This window comes from Electrophorus electricus, chromosome 23, assembly GCF_041902795.1.
Source record: "Electrophorus electricus isolate QZ-2024a chromosome 23, ASM4190279v1, whole genome shotgun sequence".
Taxonomy (NCBI): domain Eukaryota; kingdom Metazoa; phylum Chordata; class Actinopteri; order Gymnotiformes; family Gymnotidae; genus Electrophorus; species Electrophorus electricus.
In genome coordinates, this window is record NC_137519.1 from 4,837,764 (window position 1) to 4,856,380 (window position 18,617).

At 44.1% G+C, this 18,617-nt stretch overlaps 3 protein-coding genes across 5 annotated transcripts; 2 read left to right on the forward strand and 1 right to left on the reverse strand.

The window, feature by feature from the left end:
* Positions 1-9,664, reverse strand: slc26a11 (solute carrier family 26 member 11). 2 transcript variants are annotated; one of them, XM_027023398.3, is made up of 16 exons: positions 9,546-9,663; positions 8,649-9,135; positions 7,233-7,425; positions 6,740-6,825; positions 6,458-6,537; positions 6,221-6,363; positions 5,720-5,898; positions 5,281-5,353; positions 5,113-5,163; positions 4,946-5,006; positions 3,814-3,869; positions 3,475-3,615; positions 2,883-3,010; positions 2,469-2,568; positions 1,756-1,889; positions 1-1,108 (listed from the first exon to the last, which is right to left on the reverse strand). In XM_027023398.3, the coding sequence occupies exons 2-16, from the start codon at positions 8,877-8,879 to the stop codon at positions 1,001-1,003; spliced, it is 1,764 nt and encodes a 587-aa protein (XP_026879199.2). In that variant the 5' UTR covers positions 8,880-9,135; positions 9,546-9,663; the 3' UTR covers positions 1-1,000. The 2 variants fall into 2 exon arrangements, 1 of the variants encoding a protein (XP_026879199.2); XR_014119630.1 differs by lacking the exon at positions 1-1,108 and having other exon boundaries at positions 1,845-1,889; positions 2,469-2,598; positions 9,546-9,664.
* A 43-nt stretch (positions 9,665-9,707) lies between these two features.
* On the forward strand, positions 9,708-14,749 carry sgsh (N-sulfoglucosamine sulfohydrolase (sulfamidase)). 2 transcript variants are annotated; one of them, XM_027023400.3, is made up of 7 exons: positions 9,708-9,977; positions 10,442-10,602; positions 10,711-10,816; positions 11,110-11,453; positions 12,117-12,198; positions 12,673-12,876; positions 13,799-14,749. In XM_027023400.3, exons 1-7 carry the CDS (start codon positions 9,893-9,895, stop codon positions 14,356-14,358), a joined length of 1,542 nt encoding a protein of 513 aa, XP_026879201.2. In that variant the 5' UTR covers positions 9,708-9,892; the 3' UTR covers positions 14,359-14,749. The 2 variants fall into 2 exon arrangements, with proteins under 2 accessions (XP_026879201.2, XP_081562628.1); XM_081706502.1 differs by lacking the exons at positions 10,442-10,602; positions 10,711-10,816.
* A 145-nt stretch (positions 14,750-14,894) lies between these two features.
* npb (neuropeptide B) lies at positions 14,895-18,609 on the forward strand. The gene is made up of 4 exons (XM_081706507.1): positions 14,895-16,139; positions 16,502-16,776; positions 17,401-17,600; positions 18,213-18,609. The coding sequence occupies exons 1-4, from the start codon at positions 16,051-16,053 to the stop codon at positions 18,339-18,341; spliced, it is 693 nt and encodes a 230-aa protein (XP_081562633.1). The 5' UTR covers positions 14,895-16,050; the 3' UTR covers positions 18,342-18,609.
* Positions 18,610-18,617: the final 8 nt, after the last annotated feature.

Consider the following 18,617-nt stretch of genomic DNA (forward strand, 5'->3'; position numbering starts at 1 on the left):
TCACACTCTAACATTTATTTTAATCATTTAACAGTGTATTATACAAATTCTAAAATAGAAGCCGAATTGTGTAGTTCACAATTTGACCTGGAATTCATTCTTTTACATAAAAAGCAAGTCTATGTTCCAAATATAAAATGGTTAAAAGTGCTAATTTCACAAATTCTTTTAAAATAATAAATCAATCACTTTCAGTTACAAATCTTCTAACATAGTGTCATTAACTAAAACGTATAGAACTTAGACATGTTACCTTCTTAGCATCCCCTTCATGTTGTAATAAAGTGATTTTTGAAGCACATATACACATGTATCAGTGATCAGTAGTCATCCATAAACATCTGTCACCGATATCCAGGTGAAGACAGCTGTGTTCCATGAACAAGCCACATAGCTTCTCTCATGTTCAGTACCTTCTGCTGCTACAATTCCACACTACAACACTCCTACATCACCATAACGTTAGGTAAAAAACATTAAAAGAACATAACAGCAGAATATTATAAAACAAGAGGTAAAAGGTCATAGCTGTCCTCAAGCTGAAAGAATGACTCTGTCTCCATGACAATATGGAAGAGGGAAGCCCCTTGCAGTAAAAAAAAAAAACATTATTATATTTGATGAGGATACTTTGGGCACTGCTTTTCAGTTTTTGCTTAAGGCCTGTTAGTCATAAGACTACCAATAAGTCAGTTAAATGCAACTTACAAAAAAAAAAACATTTTAGTGTATCTTTAAAATTTGGAGCATTAGCATATTTTCTGTGCAAAGATCATTTGGTCCCATGTAGTTCCATGTTGGGAAAGATCAAGATATTGTTAATGTCAGTCTCCACAAGATTATAAAAGCAGCAGCAACTAAAACACAGGTTGCCACTGTTTCTGTCTGAATAGAGTTTGGTCCACCTTGGTTCTTTGAGGTATTCAAGGCATGATTTGGCGACTAGCTTCTAACCCCATTATCAGTGACTGTTCTTAGTGTTGATTGGAAGGTACAGGTGTCAGTCATAGTGAGCGTTAATGGACATAATCTGTAGACACGCCTCTATGCTGTCTCCATGTCTGAAGCCTGGAAGATCAGATGATAGCAACACCTCCAATACACAAGGCTGGGGTAAAAACACACACACACACACACACACACAGTGAATCGTTTTTAAATTTAAATCCTGCTGCCTGCTCTCTTTCATGCTCTTTTCTATTTCATACAGTCACAAAGAATGCCACACCTGACCCACGCCACATATCCATTAAGAACACAATTCCACACATAACACTCACATAATCTTTTACATCCTAGTAAACACGATAATATGGAGAAGTCGGGTTCCTAATTGTCACGGAATGCTCGCCTCTCACGAGTCACGTGGTTTGGCCCGCCGCGTGCAGTGGGAGGGTCTTGTTTGTTTACTTGTAACCACGCCTGCATACTCCTGCACCTGGTTAGTGTTTTGTCTTTGTGTATTTAAACCCCTGTCATTGTGTGCAGTGCTGTCGGTCATTGCCGTTGTTCATGTTCGTGTTATTTAAATGCGTTTTCTCATTGTCAGTGTTAAACGTATTCGTATTCATGTTCACCGCTTGTGTTTTATGTTAAACACATTCGTATTCATGTTCACCGCTTGTGTTATATGTGAGTGCCTTGTCTTCGTATATCAATAAATATCTGTCCACATCGACGGAGTCTGTGCGTCCTGCTCCTCGCCCTGCAGTACTCGGGCTGTCACACCTAAATTACAGACATACAGAAACTGACCTTGAGTCTTGAGAACACCAGGGAAACATCATGCAGCTTAAATTGCTTCAGAAGATCTTTCAGTTCATTCACGACAGTGTAGTCAATACTGCTGACATGGTGACAGTCCAGCACCACACAGCGCGGTGTAGACACTGGAGGGAGGGACAGAGAGAGAGAGAGAGAGAGAGAGAGAGAGAGAGAGAGAGCTTACCCGTACTACATTCACTTAGCCTGTTTACACCTTGCATTAACATGTGTTTCATATCCAGATTGTACCTGGATTTACTTTGACCTGTTTACTCTTAGCTACTCTTAGCTCAGCAACCCACACATCATCTGAGTTTCTGATTTACCACCAGTGTACCACCGATGTATTACAAGTGTACCGCTAGTGTATTACCAGTGTACCACCAGAGTACAACCAGTGTACAACCAGTCTATTACCAGTGTGTTTACACCTGGAAAGTGTGCACCAGTGTACCATCAGTCTATTACCAGTGTACTACAAGAGTAACACCAGTCTATTACCAGTGTACCACCAGTGTATTTCCAGTGTACCACCAGTCTATTACTGGTCTATTACCTGTGTGTTTACACTTGGAAAGTGTGTTTGCATATTTGTGTGACTGGTTACATCCAACACATACATCATTTTGTACGTCTCACTACAGACTGAGTGTGCGAGTGCATGTGTGTGTGTGTGTGTGTGTGCGTGCGTGTGTGTGTCTCACCATGCAGCGCATGTGCGCGTAAGAAGGCACTGAGGTACTCTGTGGCAGGAAAGTTCAGCCCACTGCTCAACTCCATCACCATGACCCCATGGTCAGACATCTGCAGGGCCAATTCACAAACCTAAAGCCTCTACTCTCAGTTCAGTCAGTGAGGATAATCACAAGGGAATTCAAAGAATTCAGTCTCAGCCTCAACACTCAGTAGCCTTAATGTGCCACCAAAGGACAGATGATTGAAAAGGTATTTGCGTATATACTACACGCTTTAGTCGTGTGTGTAGCATTTAAATATTTATACTTCCTGCAGAATATACATAAGTATTTACACAACACAGAAATGTTACTATTTTTAAGTATTGGGTGTCAGAATAGTTAAGATCAGTGTTTATAATTTAAATGTTGTGCTTCGCTTACTTTCACTTCAGGTCTGGCCACCAGATAAAGCAGCATGAGCACTGAAACAACTACACCTCCCATGATTCCATACTGCACCTCCCAAAAACTGACCAGGAAGGTGACCAAGAATGGCAAAAGATCCAGCTCTAAGGGAGGGGGATACAGAAAAGCACACAACGAAAGGAAACAGAGTTCAATGAATCTTCAAAAGAGTACATTTGAGTTTGTTTAAACTTGATGCAGAGTGATATTTTAACATGGTCCCTAAGTATTACACCCACACTGAGTGTACTTATTAATCCCTAGCTCAGGAGTTATATTCTCTGCTTCTCCCCGGGTCCATGTCAGCACTTTCTACTGCTCCCTCTGCCAAACCCTCAACATGAACGACCTGAATGCTCCGCCCACTTATTTACCTCAGACACTGTGGCGGCTGTTCTATTTGCATGTGATGTCTGCCTGACACCTCCCTCTCACCTCTCTGCCATTATCAGCCGGTTCTCCGTGTTAGTGCACAATGACACACGCTACCTCTGCTTTAAGAGCTCATAGGAAAATCTGAGCTGGTGGAATGGAAATGACGGAGGGTGCAGAGGTTTTTCTGACTCACTCTTCACCCTCCAGATCTGGGGCAGAACCCTGAAATCCATCATGGGGGCTACAGCGCAGATGATGACAGCAGCCAGAGACGCTTTGGGGATGTAGGCGAAGAGAGGCATGAGGAAGGCCAGGGAAAGCAGCACTACCACGCCTGGGGGAGAAAGAGAAGGAAAGAGAGAGAGAGAGAGAGAGAGAGAGAGAGAGAGAGAGGGGTTAGAGGGGTGGAATATATGTGAAGTAAAATGTAACAAAACTGGTTTTCTACTGATACCATATTTTAAAGTATAAGAATAACAATTAATGTGTGTAACAGATATTTGGTGTGTGTGTGTGTGTGTGTATGTGTTACTTGTAACTATGCCCCCAGCAGGTGTACATGCTCCGGTTTGAGAGTTTACAGCAGTTCTACAAGGATACAAAACCAAAATAAAACATCTACTGCTTATACTGCAAACTCTGACACAGCTGGATTAATACTACTAAACACATGTATGAGTGTATGTACGCACACGTTATACACATGTATGACCTATGTGTGTATGTACGCACACGTTATACACATGTATGACCTACGTGTATGTACGCACACGTTATACACATGTATGGCCTATGTGTGTATGTATGCACACGTTATACACATCCATGACCTACGTATGTACGCACACGTTATACACATGTATGACCTACGTGTGTATGTACGCAGATTATACACATGTATGGCCTATGTATGTACGCACATGTTATACACATGTATGACCTACATGTGTATGTACGCACACATTATACACATGTATGGCCTATGTGTGTATGTACACACACGTTATACACATGTATGACCTACTTGTGTATGTACGCACGTTATACACATGTATGACCTACGTGTGTATGTACGCACACGTTATACACATGTATGACCTATGTATGTACGCACACGTTATACACATGTATGACCTACGTGTGTCTGTGCGCACAGGTTATACACATGTATGATCTATGTATATACGTACACGTTATACACATGTATGACCTATGTAAGCACACGTTATACACATGTATGACCTATGTATGTACGCACACGTTATACACATGTATAACCTATGTATGTATGTAAACATATGAATAACCGAACATAACTACCAATACCAGCAAGACCAGTACATTTTACGGTACACAGCAACTAGACCCAACAATGCACATCTGTTTCCATCAGTGTCTTTCAGCACCCTCCTCCCACATTATAATCTACAAGAGAACTGGTAATCGGGCACAGTATAAGCACACACTAAAATGACAACTGTTTACTTCTAATAAGTAAATAAGAGCCTGCAAAGCTCCACCTTTCACTAATAACCACGCCTTATTAACAAGAAAGACACCGACAAGTGGAGTCAGACACTTCTCTGCAGGGCTGACCCAAAACATGGCAGAAATTAGGCTCTGAACGCGCCGATGTGCAGGCCAAGGGGGTTTATGCCACACACCTCCCGAAGCTTCCCGTGACGGGGTAGGCGGAGACGAAGGAGCCCAGAACGTTGGTGAGTCCTGCGGAAACACCCGCCGCATCAGTGAGTCATGACACCACTCTCCTACTACTTACAGAGACTAAAGAGAAACTGCACAGAAACATTCCCCAGTGTAGCATACGCACCAATTACGAAGATCTCCTGGTTGGCATCAATGCGATAATTGTTTTGACTACCTAAATGTTGAAAGATTTTTTTTTTAAATAACATCAACATGTATTTTAAAGCTGTTCAGTCCAACATGAATTAGCAGTGTGTGACATTAGGCTGATGGGAAAGGCAAGGAGCCATACCGAATGCTTTAGCAATAGCTATGCTTTCCAGAACGCCCATCAGTGGAATAACAGCTAGACCACCTCCCAGGTCCTGAGGAGGCACAGCATTGGTCAGTGGAATGACATGATCAAACAAGTGTGTAACCCAATTGGTCTTATGTAATGATATGATGATCAAATCAGTCCTAATAATACTAAACTACTGCCACGTGATTTTTTTTAAAACGTTTATTTGGCCAAGATTGGTATTTATAGAATTAAGTTCTGATTAAAATTACTTCATGTACACTAGGGGTTGGATTTCCAGAAAAAAAGATTAATATAAACTAAATTGCAGCCTCAGTGATGAATAACCATTGGATTCTCTTTGTAATCTAGACTTGAGCATAGCCTGGATGTTTAACTGTGATGTTATGGGCTATCTAGTATAACTACATCCTTCTGTCTGTGAACTGACCAGTATGATGTCACTGAAGGACATGTGCGTGCCATTGGCTGTTGTCTCCGAGAGGGCTGGTGGCGAGAAAGCGGGCAGACCCTCAGCAGTCTGCCCCGTGAGGGTGAACAGGTGACAGCCCATGACCTCAGCAGAGTACGCAACACACGCCGCTGCTATGACAACCAAAGCATTCCGGACTGGGGACACATGGAAGACATACAGTAATTACAGTTAAAAAAAACAAACAAAAAAACAAACAAAAACAAAAAGAAAGATACCTGCTTTAAATTTTTTAATGATTTACTGTTGTAGTTATTTCTTTGTTTGTTTAGGCATCTATACATTTAATATGAGTCCAAGTTCCACAGACGTTCTATAATGTCACAGTTGACTACTGTTTGAGATACACAGGTACTATTGGTACATCATGAACAGATATGTTTGTGCAATTCCATTGAATTCTCTGGCAGGGTAGAAGGCTACCCCGGAAAAGGTGGGGAATTTCGGATGGGTGCTCACCTGTGGCAAAACTCCACACCAGGCTCCTGGCAAACCGGACAAGCGGTGATGGGGTCACTTCAGAGGAGCCCAGAGTGTTCTTCATAACCGTAATCATCACCAGGAAGAGGAGACAGAACAGCCCCAGAATCACATCTCCAACCCTGGAGGGAAGGTGGAAAGAGTGATGGAGACACTGAGAAAACAGACAGACCAGGTTCCCACAGTGCAGAGCCTAAAAGCAGAGGTTCTGCTCACCTGGCCTCAGGCAGCCTGTGAAACATGTAGTAGACCTGCAGAAAGAACTGCCTGGGAATGTTCTTCAGACCCAGAACATTCTACACACACACACACCCACATCCGTATACACACACACCAGAAACAAGATTTAAATTAGTGACAAGAACAAAAGTAATACTACATAAGTGTAAATTTTAAACAGAATTTTTAAAAATAATTTCATAAACAGACATGCTGCAAATTAAAACATCAGTGTCACTGCCATTGCGATGCTTCGCAGGCAAGCTTGTCTGTGCTCACCTTGAACTGTCCAAAACCAATGGTAACTGCTGCTGCACACGTGAAGCCTTTCACGACAGGGTAGGAGATAAAGTCCAGCAGGAACCCTGCAAATGAACCAATCAGCGAATCAGATAAAGGGCCTGAGCCAGCTTGGTGCAGGTCAAGAGGGTGAAACTCTCTGCTTGTTTAGATTCAATCAACAGTGGCAGGCTGTCGGTGGATTAAATGCATATACTGGAGTCATGCGCTGGTTAGGGTGAGTCTGGCTTCTCAGAGTGGTGAATGTGAAGCAACACAGGAAGTAATCACAGAGAGCAGGTGGTCTGATGGCAAAAACAGGCTCTCACTTCCTCCTCAGTATTCAACATGTCTCTCGAAAAATGCAGACTAAATGGCAAAGTTTTAGTTTAACTGCAACTCCACCCCGACCAGCTAAAACCCAACTAGCCCCACCCCACCCCAAACAACCCTATGCCCAGCCAACCCCCACCAAACCCACACCCAACCCTACCCAGCCTCAGCAGAGCCATGGCAGTCTGGGTGAGGCCACACATCAGCGTGAGCACCACAGCATACACTGGGTCCCCACCGACGTAGAAGGAACAGAGCAGAGACATTATGGACGTGGGCCCAAGTGTGATGTCCTTCGATGTGCCAAAGACGCAGTAGAGGAAGCCCCCCATGAAAGACGAGTATAGGCCATACTACAGAGAGGGAGGGAGAGAGAGAGAGAGAGAGAGAGAGAGAGAGAGAGAGAGAGAGAGAGAGAGAGAGGGAGAGAGAAAAGTTACAATAGCAATTTCTAAAACCTTATCTATTTCAAACTGTTTGCACATCAAAAATGCCTGGGTATATAAAACAATATTTGCACCATTTATTTAAGAATTATTTATTTTAGTGTGATCCTATGAATTCATGAAATGTGCTATACAATATCTTTTGCACCACTGATCTGTTTCAGGAGTGCTTCCCACCCTCTTACAGGTGCTACACACTCCATCGATCCTGGACACACAGTGTCATTGATCTGAAGCACCAAAGACATTTCTTTTGCTAACAGAATTATGTTAGACGTGAGTGAGTGAGTGAGTTATAATCCAGGTCCATGAGGTACTTCAGATTTAAAACTCCGAACCAACCTAAAAGCAAATGGGACCCAGCTAGCATTAGCTTGTCCAAAACCAGCTCACAAACCTCTAACCAAAACCAAACTCTAAAAACCAAACCTTCACAAAACCCACTGCTTTTGCCTGATTAGCTGACTAGACACTGTCTTTCTGAAAAGATGAGAGCAAGTTGTTAGTTGTGTTACTTGTTACTTGAGTTGAAAGTTCAAACATCCCTAAACATGACTATCACATTTGCTACAGTGTAAACATGCTTAGAAACCAAATGTTGCAGGGTTCTAAAGGGCACTGTGTAAAACCCCTTCTATTTTTGTTCTCAATAGCTACATTATAACATTTTGGCTGGTGCTTAAACACCTCCGGCGTTGTGTATGGTTTTCATTCTATTCCCAAGGAACCATACTCCTGGGAGCTCCTGGCAGAGCCTGGGTAACACCAGCTTTTATCAACCACCATCTAACACAAGAGCACAACTATACAGTAAACACACTGAAGGCAGTGTTAGCTAAGGTAAAGGTAGTGTGACTTCAAAAGAAAGCCATGTGCTCAATAAAACATAATTTTTACTGTTGCCATTACATAAAACATAAAACACTGAAATCCATCCTCATATTAGGAACAGAGAACCATTTATTGTGGATATGAAACTAGGAAGTATATGAATAAAATATGATGGCTAAAAATTTGCAAGACTGGTGTAATGGGTATGACACAAGAACAGTTTTAGTTCCTTTTGTAAAATACGTGAAGTGTGTGCTAAGCTCTAGGAGTGTTTCTGTAATGTCATGGTGTCTTGTTACCTGTACAGGTAAGCCCGCCACCTCCGCATAGGCCAGGGCCTGGGGGACCACCGTGAGGCCCACCGTCAAGCCGGCCAGCAGGTCCATCTTGAGCCAGGCCAGGCTGTACCTGGGCAGCCAGGTGAGGATAGGGAAACAGGTACGCAGGGTGGCCAAAGAGCACACGGTGACCAGCCTCTCCTTCAGACAGCGCCTGCCCCCCAGGGGGGTGCCAGCCGAAGACTCCAGCATCCTGCAGACTGGCTGGTTACACCAGGGTTTCCATTGGTACCAAGGGAGGCTCTCCAGTGCGGGTGGACTTCACGCTGTCAGTTGTCGGCAGTGATCTTTATGGCCGGAGGGATCATGTGGAATGATGATGCTGTGTAATGTCCTGGAAGAGTTGTTTTACTGGGTGTGGTCCTTCATGCATATAGCATTGTCATGATTATGCAAGACTGTTGTTTCAAGGGCTGTCTACATGCCTCTCTGAATCCTTAGGGTACACCTAGAAAGAATTTGTGTTTCACAAAAACAATTAGTATATTGTAACTACAACAAGATAACAACATTCATTATGGCTTGTAGAGTATTCTGTGTTAATAGCATAATAAATTTAATAGCATAATAACAGCATAATAAGCGTCGTAATAATCATGGCCATGTCATATGACAATTTTAATTGCCCGCATGATACGCTAGTGAAAATTCGTGCCCTGCAAAGAGATAAAATATGATATAGCATGTATCTCTCATAACCAGAGTTTTTTTTTAAAGAGTATACCAAGTCATACGTGTAAACAACAACAACAACAACAACAAACGACCGTTGCCATAAAGGTAAGGCGTACTCCAGCTAGCTACCACAAACGCCTCACTAGGTTAAGTGCGAGTGATAAATCTTATGCTGGAACTAACCTCTTTTCTGATGTTGTTCAAAAAAGAAGAAAGAGAGAGAGAAAGAATCAAACAATCTCTGCTCCCTCCGTGTGCGGTTTCTTTGCCTGACGGTGTGAACGCAGCAGTTCCGCGGGTTGTAGAGCCACATGATTGGTCACGTGACATACATAAGGGGACGCAATTAGCAGACGTTTGCGAGGAAAACTTTGTAGCCAGCTAGCTACATTTCCTTTGCTGTTTATTTACATTTCAGAAATTTCATTAAGAAATAATGTCCATTAATACGACGAGGAAGCGAATCTACGAAACTAGAGCGAACGAAAACGTATTTTGAGAATAACAAGCGTCGAAATCAAAGGAATAAGATGTGTTTACATATTAAGGCTCTGTTCTTCCTTCTCTACCTGTGTGGCGCGAACGAAGGCAGAAGAAATGTGCTTCTGATCATCGGTACTTTACATTTACATTCACATTTACATTTACATTCACATTTACATTCACATTACGGCATTTAGCAGACGCTCTTATCCAGAGCGACTTACAAAAGTGCTTTGTCATTTACTCATAGAATACATCCAAGCACAGTAGGTTAGAATTAAACATACCAATGAACTAGAATACTGTAGAATACAGGGATGAATGCTGATACCTAGAAGTGCAAAATACATAAGGTCTAACTTAAGCAATGATAAGTACTATAACCAATAAGTGCTAGAGTTTGTTAAAAAGCATAAATAATGTCCTACAATAAGTACTAAATTAGTCAGTCAATAAGGGAGCAGTGTCAGTTGTCCTTACGACCTCCGTCTTACATGCCCTAGATGTAGGACAACGTGATAGAATGATTGTCACATGTGTTAACCGGTTGCCAGTTTCTCCGGCGTTGCCTTAACGTTGCCTCTCTGTGCGCAAAGCGGACGACGCTGGTCTGGAGACGGAGGTGTACAACAGCACGGTGGTGCGCACGCCGCACCTGAGGGCGCTCGCGCGCCGCGCCGTCGTGTTTCGGAACGCGTTCACGTCCGCGAGCAGCTGCTCGCCCAGCCGCTCCACCGTGCTCACGGGCTTACCGCAGGTACCGCGAACCCTTGGGAGTGCGTAGCACGTCAGTTGTTATGTTGGTGTTTAAAAGCTATGTAGTTGTCGCTGCATTTGCACCGGCCTTCCCGTGTGTGATCTTCAGCACCAGAATGGGATGTATGGGCTTCACCAAGGTGTGCATCATTATAACTCGTTTGACGGAGTGCGCAGTCTCCCCCTGCTGTTAAAACAGGCCAATATCCGGACCGGTAAGAAACCCACTGGCGTAGCTAGGTCTCACTCTTTCTCACATCACTCTCATCTTTATTCCTGTGTTCGTAGACAACTCACTGGTTAATTACTAAATTTAGTAGCTGTGTTAGAGCATGGCAAATAATATAATAATGAGTTAAAATCCTTGACTGGTCTCATGTCAAAGTAGTATGTGGTTACTCGCTTTTTAAAGCATGCTCTGTGTCAGCATGGAGTGGAGTGTTTATGTAGTAATGTTTCAAGAGACAACCAGGCCCGGTTTGTTTCTAACATTGCTCCGTTCTGGCAGGAATCGTTGGGAAGAAGCACGTGGGCCCGGGACCCGTTTACCCTTTCGACTTCGCCTACACGGAGGAGAACAGCTCCGTCCTGCAGGTGGGACGCAATATCACGCGGATCAAACTCCTTGTCCGGAAGTTCCTGCGCGAACAACAGGCAGAGGTGGAGGAAGCAGAGAGGTGCGGAGGTGAGGCACGGCCCTTCTTCCTGTACGTGGCGTTCCATGATCCACACCGCTGTGGCCACTCGCAGCCCCAGTATGGAGCGTTTTGTGAGAAATTCGGGAATGGTGAGAGTGGAATGGGAAGAATTCCGGACTGGGAGCCACAGTACTACACACCGGATCAGGTAGAGGTGAGTGTTTCTGTTGGTTTTTTTTGTTTTTTTTTTGCATGTCTCCAATATGTCATTGTAATACAACTAACAAATTGGGTTCACAGCTTGTTATATTAGCTCCTTGTGTCTGTGTAAGCACAAACATGTCATTATGTGGGCTGTGGTAGCTCAGTGGCTCAGTGGTACTTGACTAGTAATCAGAATGTTGCCTGTTCAGATCTCACCGTTGCCACTGTTGGGCCTCTGACCAAGTCCCTTAACCCTCAGTTGCTTAAGTTGTGTTCAGTCAGAATTGTAAAGCTACTGCTAAATGGCATAAATGTGAATTATGTACTAATGTCTCACTTTACAAGCAGAGATGTAGAACAGAAGGATATTTGTTACCACTAATCATTCTCCAGGATGAGGCACAGTTACATGTTTCCATAGAAACATACGTCTTGCCATTTGTAGGTAATTAAAATAACAAAAAAAAAACTTTCACTACAGTGAATTGCCCCACAGTGGATATATTGAATGGGTCCCAGTGTATCTAGGATCTGGGCTTTGCATTTTGTTGCCAAGCCGACTGTAAACATGGTGGCAGACTGATCTTTGATTGGTCTTGGTACGCTCAGCGACGCATTGTAAAGCTGTGAACCGGCACTGGTTTTGATCCTGGATCTGTGAATGCTCTCCCAGGTTCCGTACTTTGTTCCAGACACACCGGTGGCCAGAGCAGACATAGCAGCCCAGTACACCACTGTTAGCAGGCTGGACCAAGGTGAGACACCTCGTAATCCTTGGGGAAGATGTTGGATTGTAAGTACTGCCTGTGTTTGCCAACTAGGAAACCACAGAAACACTGAGATTACAAGTCACCGGTTACAAGCACTGAGATTACAAGTCACCGATTTAAACCTGGAGATTACAGGTCACCCATCCCGTAGATATGGATTTCTGCAGAATTTCAGACAAAACCATATCTGACCATATCATTTCAGCATGCAATCTGGGTATTCAAATTATTCTGAAGACATTTTAAGTAGGGCACATAGTGGATTATGGTTGAAAAATCACTACAGGAACTGGAACGGGTCTTCAGCTCAAGACAAGCTGGTGAGAAATTTGGATTGAAAACAACTTGTTGGACAAGAAGAAAACAGGATCCAGTTTTCTGATTCTTCACAGGCTCTGCTTGGTAAGAATAAACGCATGCTGTGTAAACTGGATCTGTTGTTTTTGTCTCTCCCTGCAGGCATTGGTTTGGTAATGCAGGAGCTGCGAGAGGCAGGCTTTGAGAACGACACTCTAGTGATCTACAGCTCAGATAACGGCATTCCGTTCCCCAATGGACGCACCAACCTGTACGGCTCGGGCGTGGTGGAGCCCATGCTGGTGTCCTCACCTGAGCACAGGCAACGCTGGGGACAGACCAGCCAGGCCTACGTCAGCCTCCTGGGTGAGATACACATACACACACATACAAACAAGCCAGCCAGGCCTACGTCATTCTGCTGGGTGAGACATGCACACACAGAAAAAATTGCAACCACATACACAGACTATCCTGGCATACACGAACCTGCTTGGTAGGACACACCACACTTGCTAGACCTGGTTTGTGTGACCTACAAACAACATTGCCACAATCAATCAATCCACACCACTCCCTGCTTGTACGGTTCACCCTGAGTGCAAAGGCAGCTCACACCCCTCTGACTGCTTCGTGTGATTTTTGTCACGGGACAGAAATCTGCTAAAAGGGAAGCAGAATTTTGTGATGTACTACAGATTAAGTTCATTATCCGTTTGTGCTTTTTCTGTGTCTTTTTGGAGAGCTAGAAAGTTTTTTGTTTTATTTTCCTTTGTAGACATGTGTTGGTAGTAAACTGAAAACTATAAGTATCATTTGGGCTATAGCTCTGACTGTTCTGAGCTGGAGACCAACCCCCCCTGTGTTGGTTTATTACAGCCTTGGTTTAACACATGACACAAAACTACAACCTCTGTGGTTTCTGCTTGTTTTAAAACCAAATAGGACCACAAGGTGGTGCTATTGGCACTTAGTTTGGATGGTCACGTTCCTATGAACATGCTGTGCCAAACATTTGTCAACATGGATTTAATATAGTTGAAGTAATTATGGAACTTTTCTTACAGGTGGAGTTAATAACCACAGCAGCTAGTCATCTTCTCCATTGTCCCACGCCGCCTTTTTCAAGCAGTTCTGGCTGAATCAGTATTTCAGCGGTTATTTTTCTCCTAAGAGCTTTCAGACAGGCATCTATGCAGACGGATTACGCACTAAATCAACAAGCTGACATATAGTACAATAACGTTGCTTTATTGGCTAATCCGCATTTCTTTCTCCCTGTACTCAGACCTCACCCCCACTGTGTTGGACTGGTTCTCGGTGCCGTACCCGTCCTACAGCCTGGGCGGAGGTGCGCCGGTGCAGCTAACGGGCCGCTCGCTCCTCCCTGCCCTGAGCTCGGAGCCGGCCTGGGACACGGCCTTCGGCAGCCAGAGCCTCCACGAGGTCACCATGTACTACCCCATGCGTTCGGTGCGGCACGGCCGCTACCGGCTGCTGCACAACCTGCACTACCGCATGGCCTTCCCCGTCGACCAGGACCTGTACGTGTCGCCCACCTTCCAGGACCTGCTGAACCGCACAGCGGCGGGGCAGCCCACGCACTGGTTCAAGACGCTGGCCAACTACTACTACCGCCCGCGCTGGGAGCTGTTCGACGTGCTCGCCGACCCCAGCGAGGAGAGGAACCTGGCAGGCGACCCGGTCCACCAGCTCGTCCTGGAGAGCCTGAGGGCCCTGCTGCAGAAGTGGCAGTGGGTGACCCAGGACCCGTGGGTGTGCGCGCCCGACGCCATACTCGAGGACAAGCCGGATCCGCAGTGCCGACCGCTCTACAACGACCTGTAGGGGACGCTTTGTTCAGCCTCGCGTGAACCATCGGTTGCACCCAAAACAGCATAGTACTATACTACATAGTGTGTCGAAATAGTACGCCATTCAGATTTTCTGCCAATTTACGCCATGTAAACTCAAATTCAGTAGTGTCCAAATATACTTGAGGTATTGCTCATGCACTCACCAAATATACTCATAAAAGGGCTACATAGTAGTTGGCAGTATGTAGCCTATTGTTTTTGTTGACTCTAATGTGATCAGAGCCTGTATTCATATAGTCTGTCTGATAAGGAAACTGCATTAGTTTTTGTGACCATAATTGCCAGTAATGAAGAGGGCAGGATCTTCACTAGGCTGGGACTCTTTGATTGGATAAACAATAAATATGTGCTTTACACATGCAGTGATCATCTTGGGTAACATTCACACCAAACAGCACTTTATCCGCATTTTATCTGCATATTGCACCAAAACACATGGGCCTCTGAAAGCCTTCATTTAAATGTGATGTCTGACATGGCTGAATCGAAGCAAACCACATTACATTCCATTTCCTGCTCAGATTTGATTCATTACTAACTCGCTCCCATTAACGTTTATTTCTTGGAAATGTTATGAGGGAATGCTCCCATTTTCTAAAACTGTCATATTGATATTCCAGAACTAAACTGACTCAGGGGGGATCTGGTATTCCAGAACTAAACGGACTCAGGGTGGTTCTGATATTCCAGAACTAAACAGACTCAGGGTGGTTCTGGTATTCTAGAACTAAACTGATTCAGGGCGATTCTAAAAATCAGAGCAGGAACTTCCACAACTTGTCATTATAACAAATTTTGTCTTAATTGGCTTGCTGTAGTTAGAATCCTCTGGTGTAATGGTAACTTGCAGTTGGGCTATTACAGGAGAGGGGGCATGCCCCCCTCCCATGTCCAGATTTAACATTTTGTGAGCGCTTGTGCTCTTTTTTTGGGGGGGGGGATGCAATATTTAGCTTAAATGTCAGCGTCAAATCAGCTAATATTACATCTTTTAACTGAATTGTCAGCTCTGTCTGGCTCATAGAAGGAGGAGTGCTGTGTGTGTTTCTGTGTGTGTGTGTGTAACAGTAAAGTGATTGTTAGCCATGTAATTCCCTTAAATAGGCTCCTTGTGTTAATACCAGAACTTGCAATCTGAGGTAAGCTAATGGATTTCACAGAGCTGTTTGTGTGTGTGTGTGTGTGTGTGTGTGGTGGAAGAACAGTAAAGGTGATTTGATTCTCATCAATCATAACCTAACCCATTTCACACTGCTCTAGTAGTTTATTATACCTGTAGGCTACTATGTCTGGGTGATGCAACAAACTGCCTTTTAATGTTTATCTACAGACCAGCACTTCCTTTTGCTTTCGTCTCTGCTCCTGCTTATTCGTGTAATTGTCCAATCAGCCAATAATGTAGCGGCAGTGCCGAGCGTGAACCAATGCAGGCATGGATCAAAGGCTTGGATTCATGTTCACATCAGCCATTAGAATGGAATATACAGGTCTGAGTGGCTGTTGGATCCAAAGAATCAGGTTTGGGTTTTTAAAAACAGGTGATCTGGGATTTTCATGCATGTTTGTCCAAATTGCAGCATCGGTTGCCAGTCCGGTCAGCTGAAAACAGGAAGGCACGTCTGCAGCGTGCACAGGTCTCTGTCCTGAACGCCGGAGGGTGGTGATGGCATACAGTGGCGGACTTCACCAACACGCAAACCGTGCAAAAGCGCAACGTGGCAAAGATCAGGGGGCCCCTGCTGAGCACAAGAGGTTGGCTGGAAAAACTAATAGGATCCTTTCTTACATTGTTTGACACGAAAAAGATTGAACGTGAACATGAAGCGCTCATATAACAGCAGAACGCAGAAAGAAAAAATTTAAAGAAACCAGGATGGTTTAACTCTGCATTAAGATAGGGAAAGATTGCGCAGGGTGTGTAAATATTATTTTGCTGTTAAAAAAAAGTCTTTGATTATGGGGCCCCAGAAATGCTAAATCTGCTCCTCATAGCGTAATGTGGGGAATGTATTTCTGGCACACACCAGGCCCCCTAATACCAGTCAAGCATCATCTGAATCTGCATATTGCTTCCTTTATGGCCAGTATACCATCTAATAATGATTCCATTCCAGAAAGCACAAGTCAACAGAAACTGGCTCCGTTACCACGACGAGTTCGGTGAATTCAGTGTCCTCCTCAATCACCAGTTCTGAATCCAACAGGACACCTTTAGGATGTAGTAGAAGGGGAGATCTGCAGTTGAATACTATGAAGCAATTAGGAGATGAAGTCATGTCAGCCTCAAAATCTCACAGGAATGTTTCTTGTGGAATCATGGAAACAGCATGTGGAATTCTAACCACAGAGAATATTCCAAAACCAAACGAGATTCCTTATAAAGGAGATGGTGAGTGTGTATTAATACGGCAAATTATTAATATTACTCACTCCATAATTTGTATTTAATTGGAGTGTAAAAACAAAACTTATTAAACAATGTATTAACAACATTATACACTTTCTGACCACTCCAAACAATGTAAAAGTTTGGCATGAGCCATTTGTTGTAGTCTACAGTTCCTTAGGTATTTAACATAACAACTAAAGCAAACAGTTATTTGTATATGTATGTTTATTTTTAGCCTTATTTTGTCATTCACTTTCGAATTAAAATGTGACGTAGGTAATCAATCTGAAGAATTTTCAGAAAACGCGCATCAGTGAGATCTGACGTCGAGGCGTCCCCAGCTCGCACGAAACTCGCCAAAAGCGCGGATACATGTTGATTGGAATTTTCCTCACCGGAAATATGAATCACCTACTCGGGAATGACGAACTCACGCACGACTTTAGGGGTCTATAAAAGCTACGGTGGCGAGGACCGTCTCGCCAAAAGCTACAAACATTGCGTTCATGCTTTAGAACAAACTGCCAGCGTTGAGTTGAACAGATATGTGCGCAATGGGGAGGTCCGTCAGATCCGTCTTGGTGTTTGTGAGTGTCATCATACTCATCTCCTGCCATCCGTCAGACGCCTGGTACAAGCAGTCAGCCAGCCCGAGTTACTACTCCGTCGGTAGAGCCTCGGGCTTGCTGTCCGGCATCCGACGGTCGCCTTACGTCCGGCGATCCGACACGGACTCATTACTGGACAGCGGTGAGATGGGGACAACCGGGAACAACGCAACGCCTGATCTTTCCAGCCGACAGACCCCCGTCCTTAAAAATATGGTAAATATAATTCCGATATGATCCGGTTAATTTTCACTCCACATTTTGTTTGCCTTTCCAAAGAAAATTGCCAGGAGACGTTTACTTGACACGCACAACTTGCGCCTTGGGAAAACAAAACACCTGTTTTTGCTAAATGTACTATTAACGGAATTCCACACGTGCACAGGCGTATGGAAATCTGTTGCCTGCGTTTTGTGCTGGATGGTAGCGCGCCACTATGGCACAGCAAATGGCTCGCGCTCCGTGCGTAAAACGCGCTCTCAAAGCTCCGGAGTGATGTGCCACCGACGGCACCTGCGCTGGGGCGCTACAGAGAACGCGGTGTAAATAATCAGTAGTTCAGGGTTTTTTTAATTTTTGGTTTGTTTTTGTTTTTTAATTATCTCAATTTGACATATCCGATAAAAACTTAAATCCATCTTGTAGTTCTATGCATACTTATTGCATGTGGATATGTACTGCATGGCTTCCCATTGAGGTATTGCTTTATAGGACTACACGGCCAAACATCTATTTTGTGCCTGAACAAGTCATTTGCTTTAAAACAGAACGTTTACCTGCACATACATGTCAAGGTACATTAACGTTTATGTCCGTCATTTGTTTCAGGCTATTTGTGTTAAGGACGTTTCTCCGAACCTGCAAAGCTGCGAGCTAATTCAAGACGGGTCGAGCACATTCCGCTGCAAAGCGGACGTGCTCCTCTCGCTCGACTCCCTGGACTGCCTGGTGGCGTGAGTGGCGCGCACTGCCCCCCTCTCTGTGCACCGAAACACCTACTGCTAACGAGGACAGCGAAGACAGCACCGCGGACTGGTGATACTGAATGTCTACTTATTTAACACGATATGAATTAAATTAGATGCTCACAATACGAAGGAAAAAACAAAAAACAAAAAAAAAACGACCACGTCGACAAAACCAAGTGTTGTGCCAGAGAAAATTTTGTTCATCCGCCCCTGCTGTACCCATCTTCAAAATGTATTAAATGTTGAAGGATTGTTTACTGCCGAG

Coding starts and splice junctions, on each gene's coding strand:
- npb (XM_081706507.1), top strand. CDS start 16,051: ATGGCATACAGTGGCGGACTTCACCAACACGCAAACCGTGCAAAAGCG. Junction 16,140..16,501: donor GCCCCTGCTGAGCACAAGAG/GTTGGCTGGAAA, acceptor ATTCCATTCCAG/AAAGCACAAGTCAACAGAAA. Junction 16,777..17,400: donor GATTCCTTATAAAGGAGATG/GTGAGTGTGTAT, acceptor GCCATCCGTCAG/ACGCCTGGTACAAGCAGTCA.
- sgsh (XM_027023400.3), top strand. CDS start 9,893: ATGTGTTTACATATTAAGGCTCTGTTCTTCCTTCTCTACCTGTGTGGC. Junction 9,978..10,441: donor AAATGTGCTTCTGATCATCG/GTACTTTACATT, acceptor CTGTGCGCAAAG/CGGACGACGCTGGTCTGGAG. Junction 10,817..11,109: donor ACAGGCCAATATCCGGACCG/GTAAGAAACCCA, acceptor CCGTTCTGGCAG/GAATCGTTGGGAAGAAGCAC.
- slc26a11 (XM_027023398.3), bottom strand. CDS start 8,879: ATGCTGGAGTCTTCGGCTGGCACCCCCCTGGGGGGCAGGCGCTGTCTG. Junction 5,007..5,112: donor CCAGGAGATCTTCGTAATTG/GTGCGTATGCTA, acceptor GTGTTTCCGCAG/GACTCACCAACGTTCTGGGC. Junction 3,616..3,813: donor TGCTGGGGGCATAGTTACAA/GTAACACATACA, acceptor TTTCTCCCCCAG/GCGTGGTAGTGCTGCTTTCC.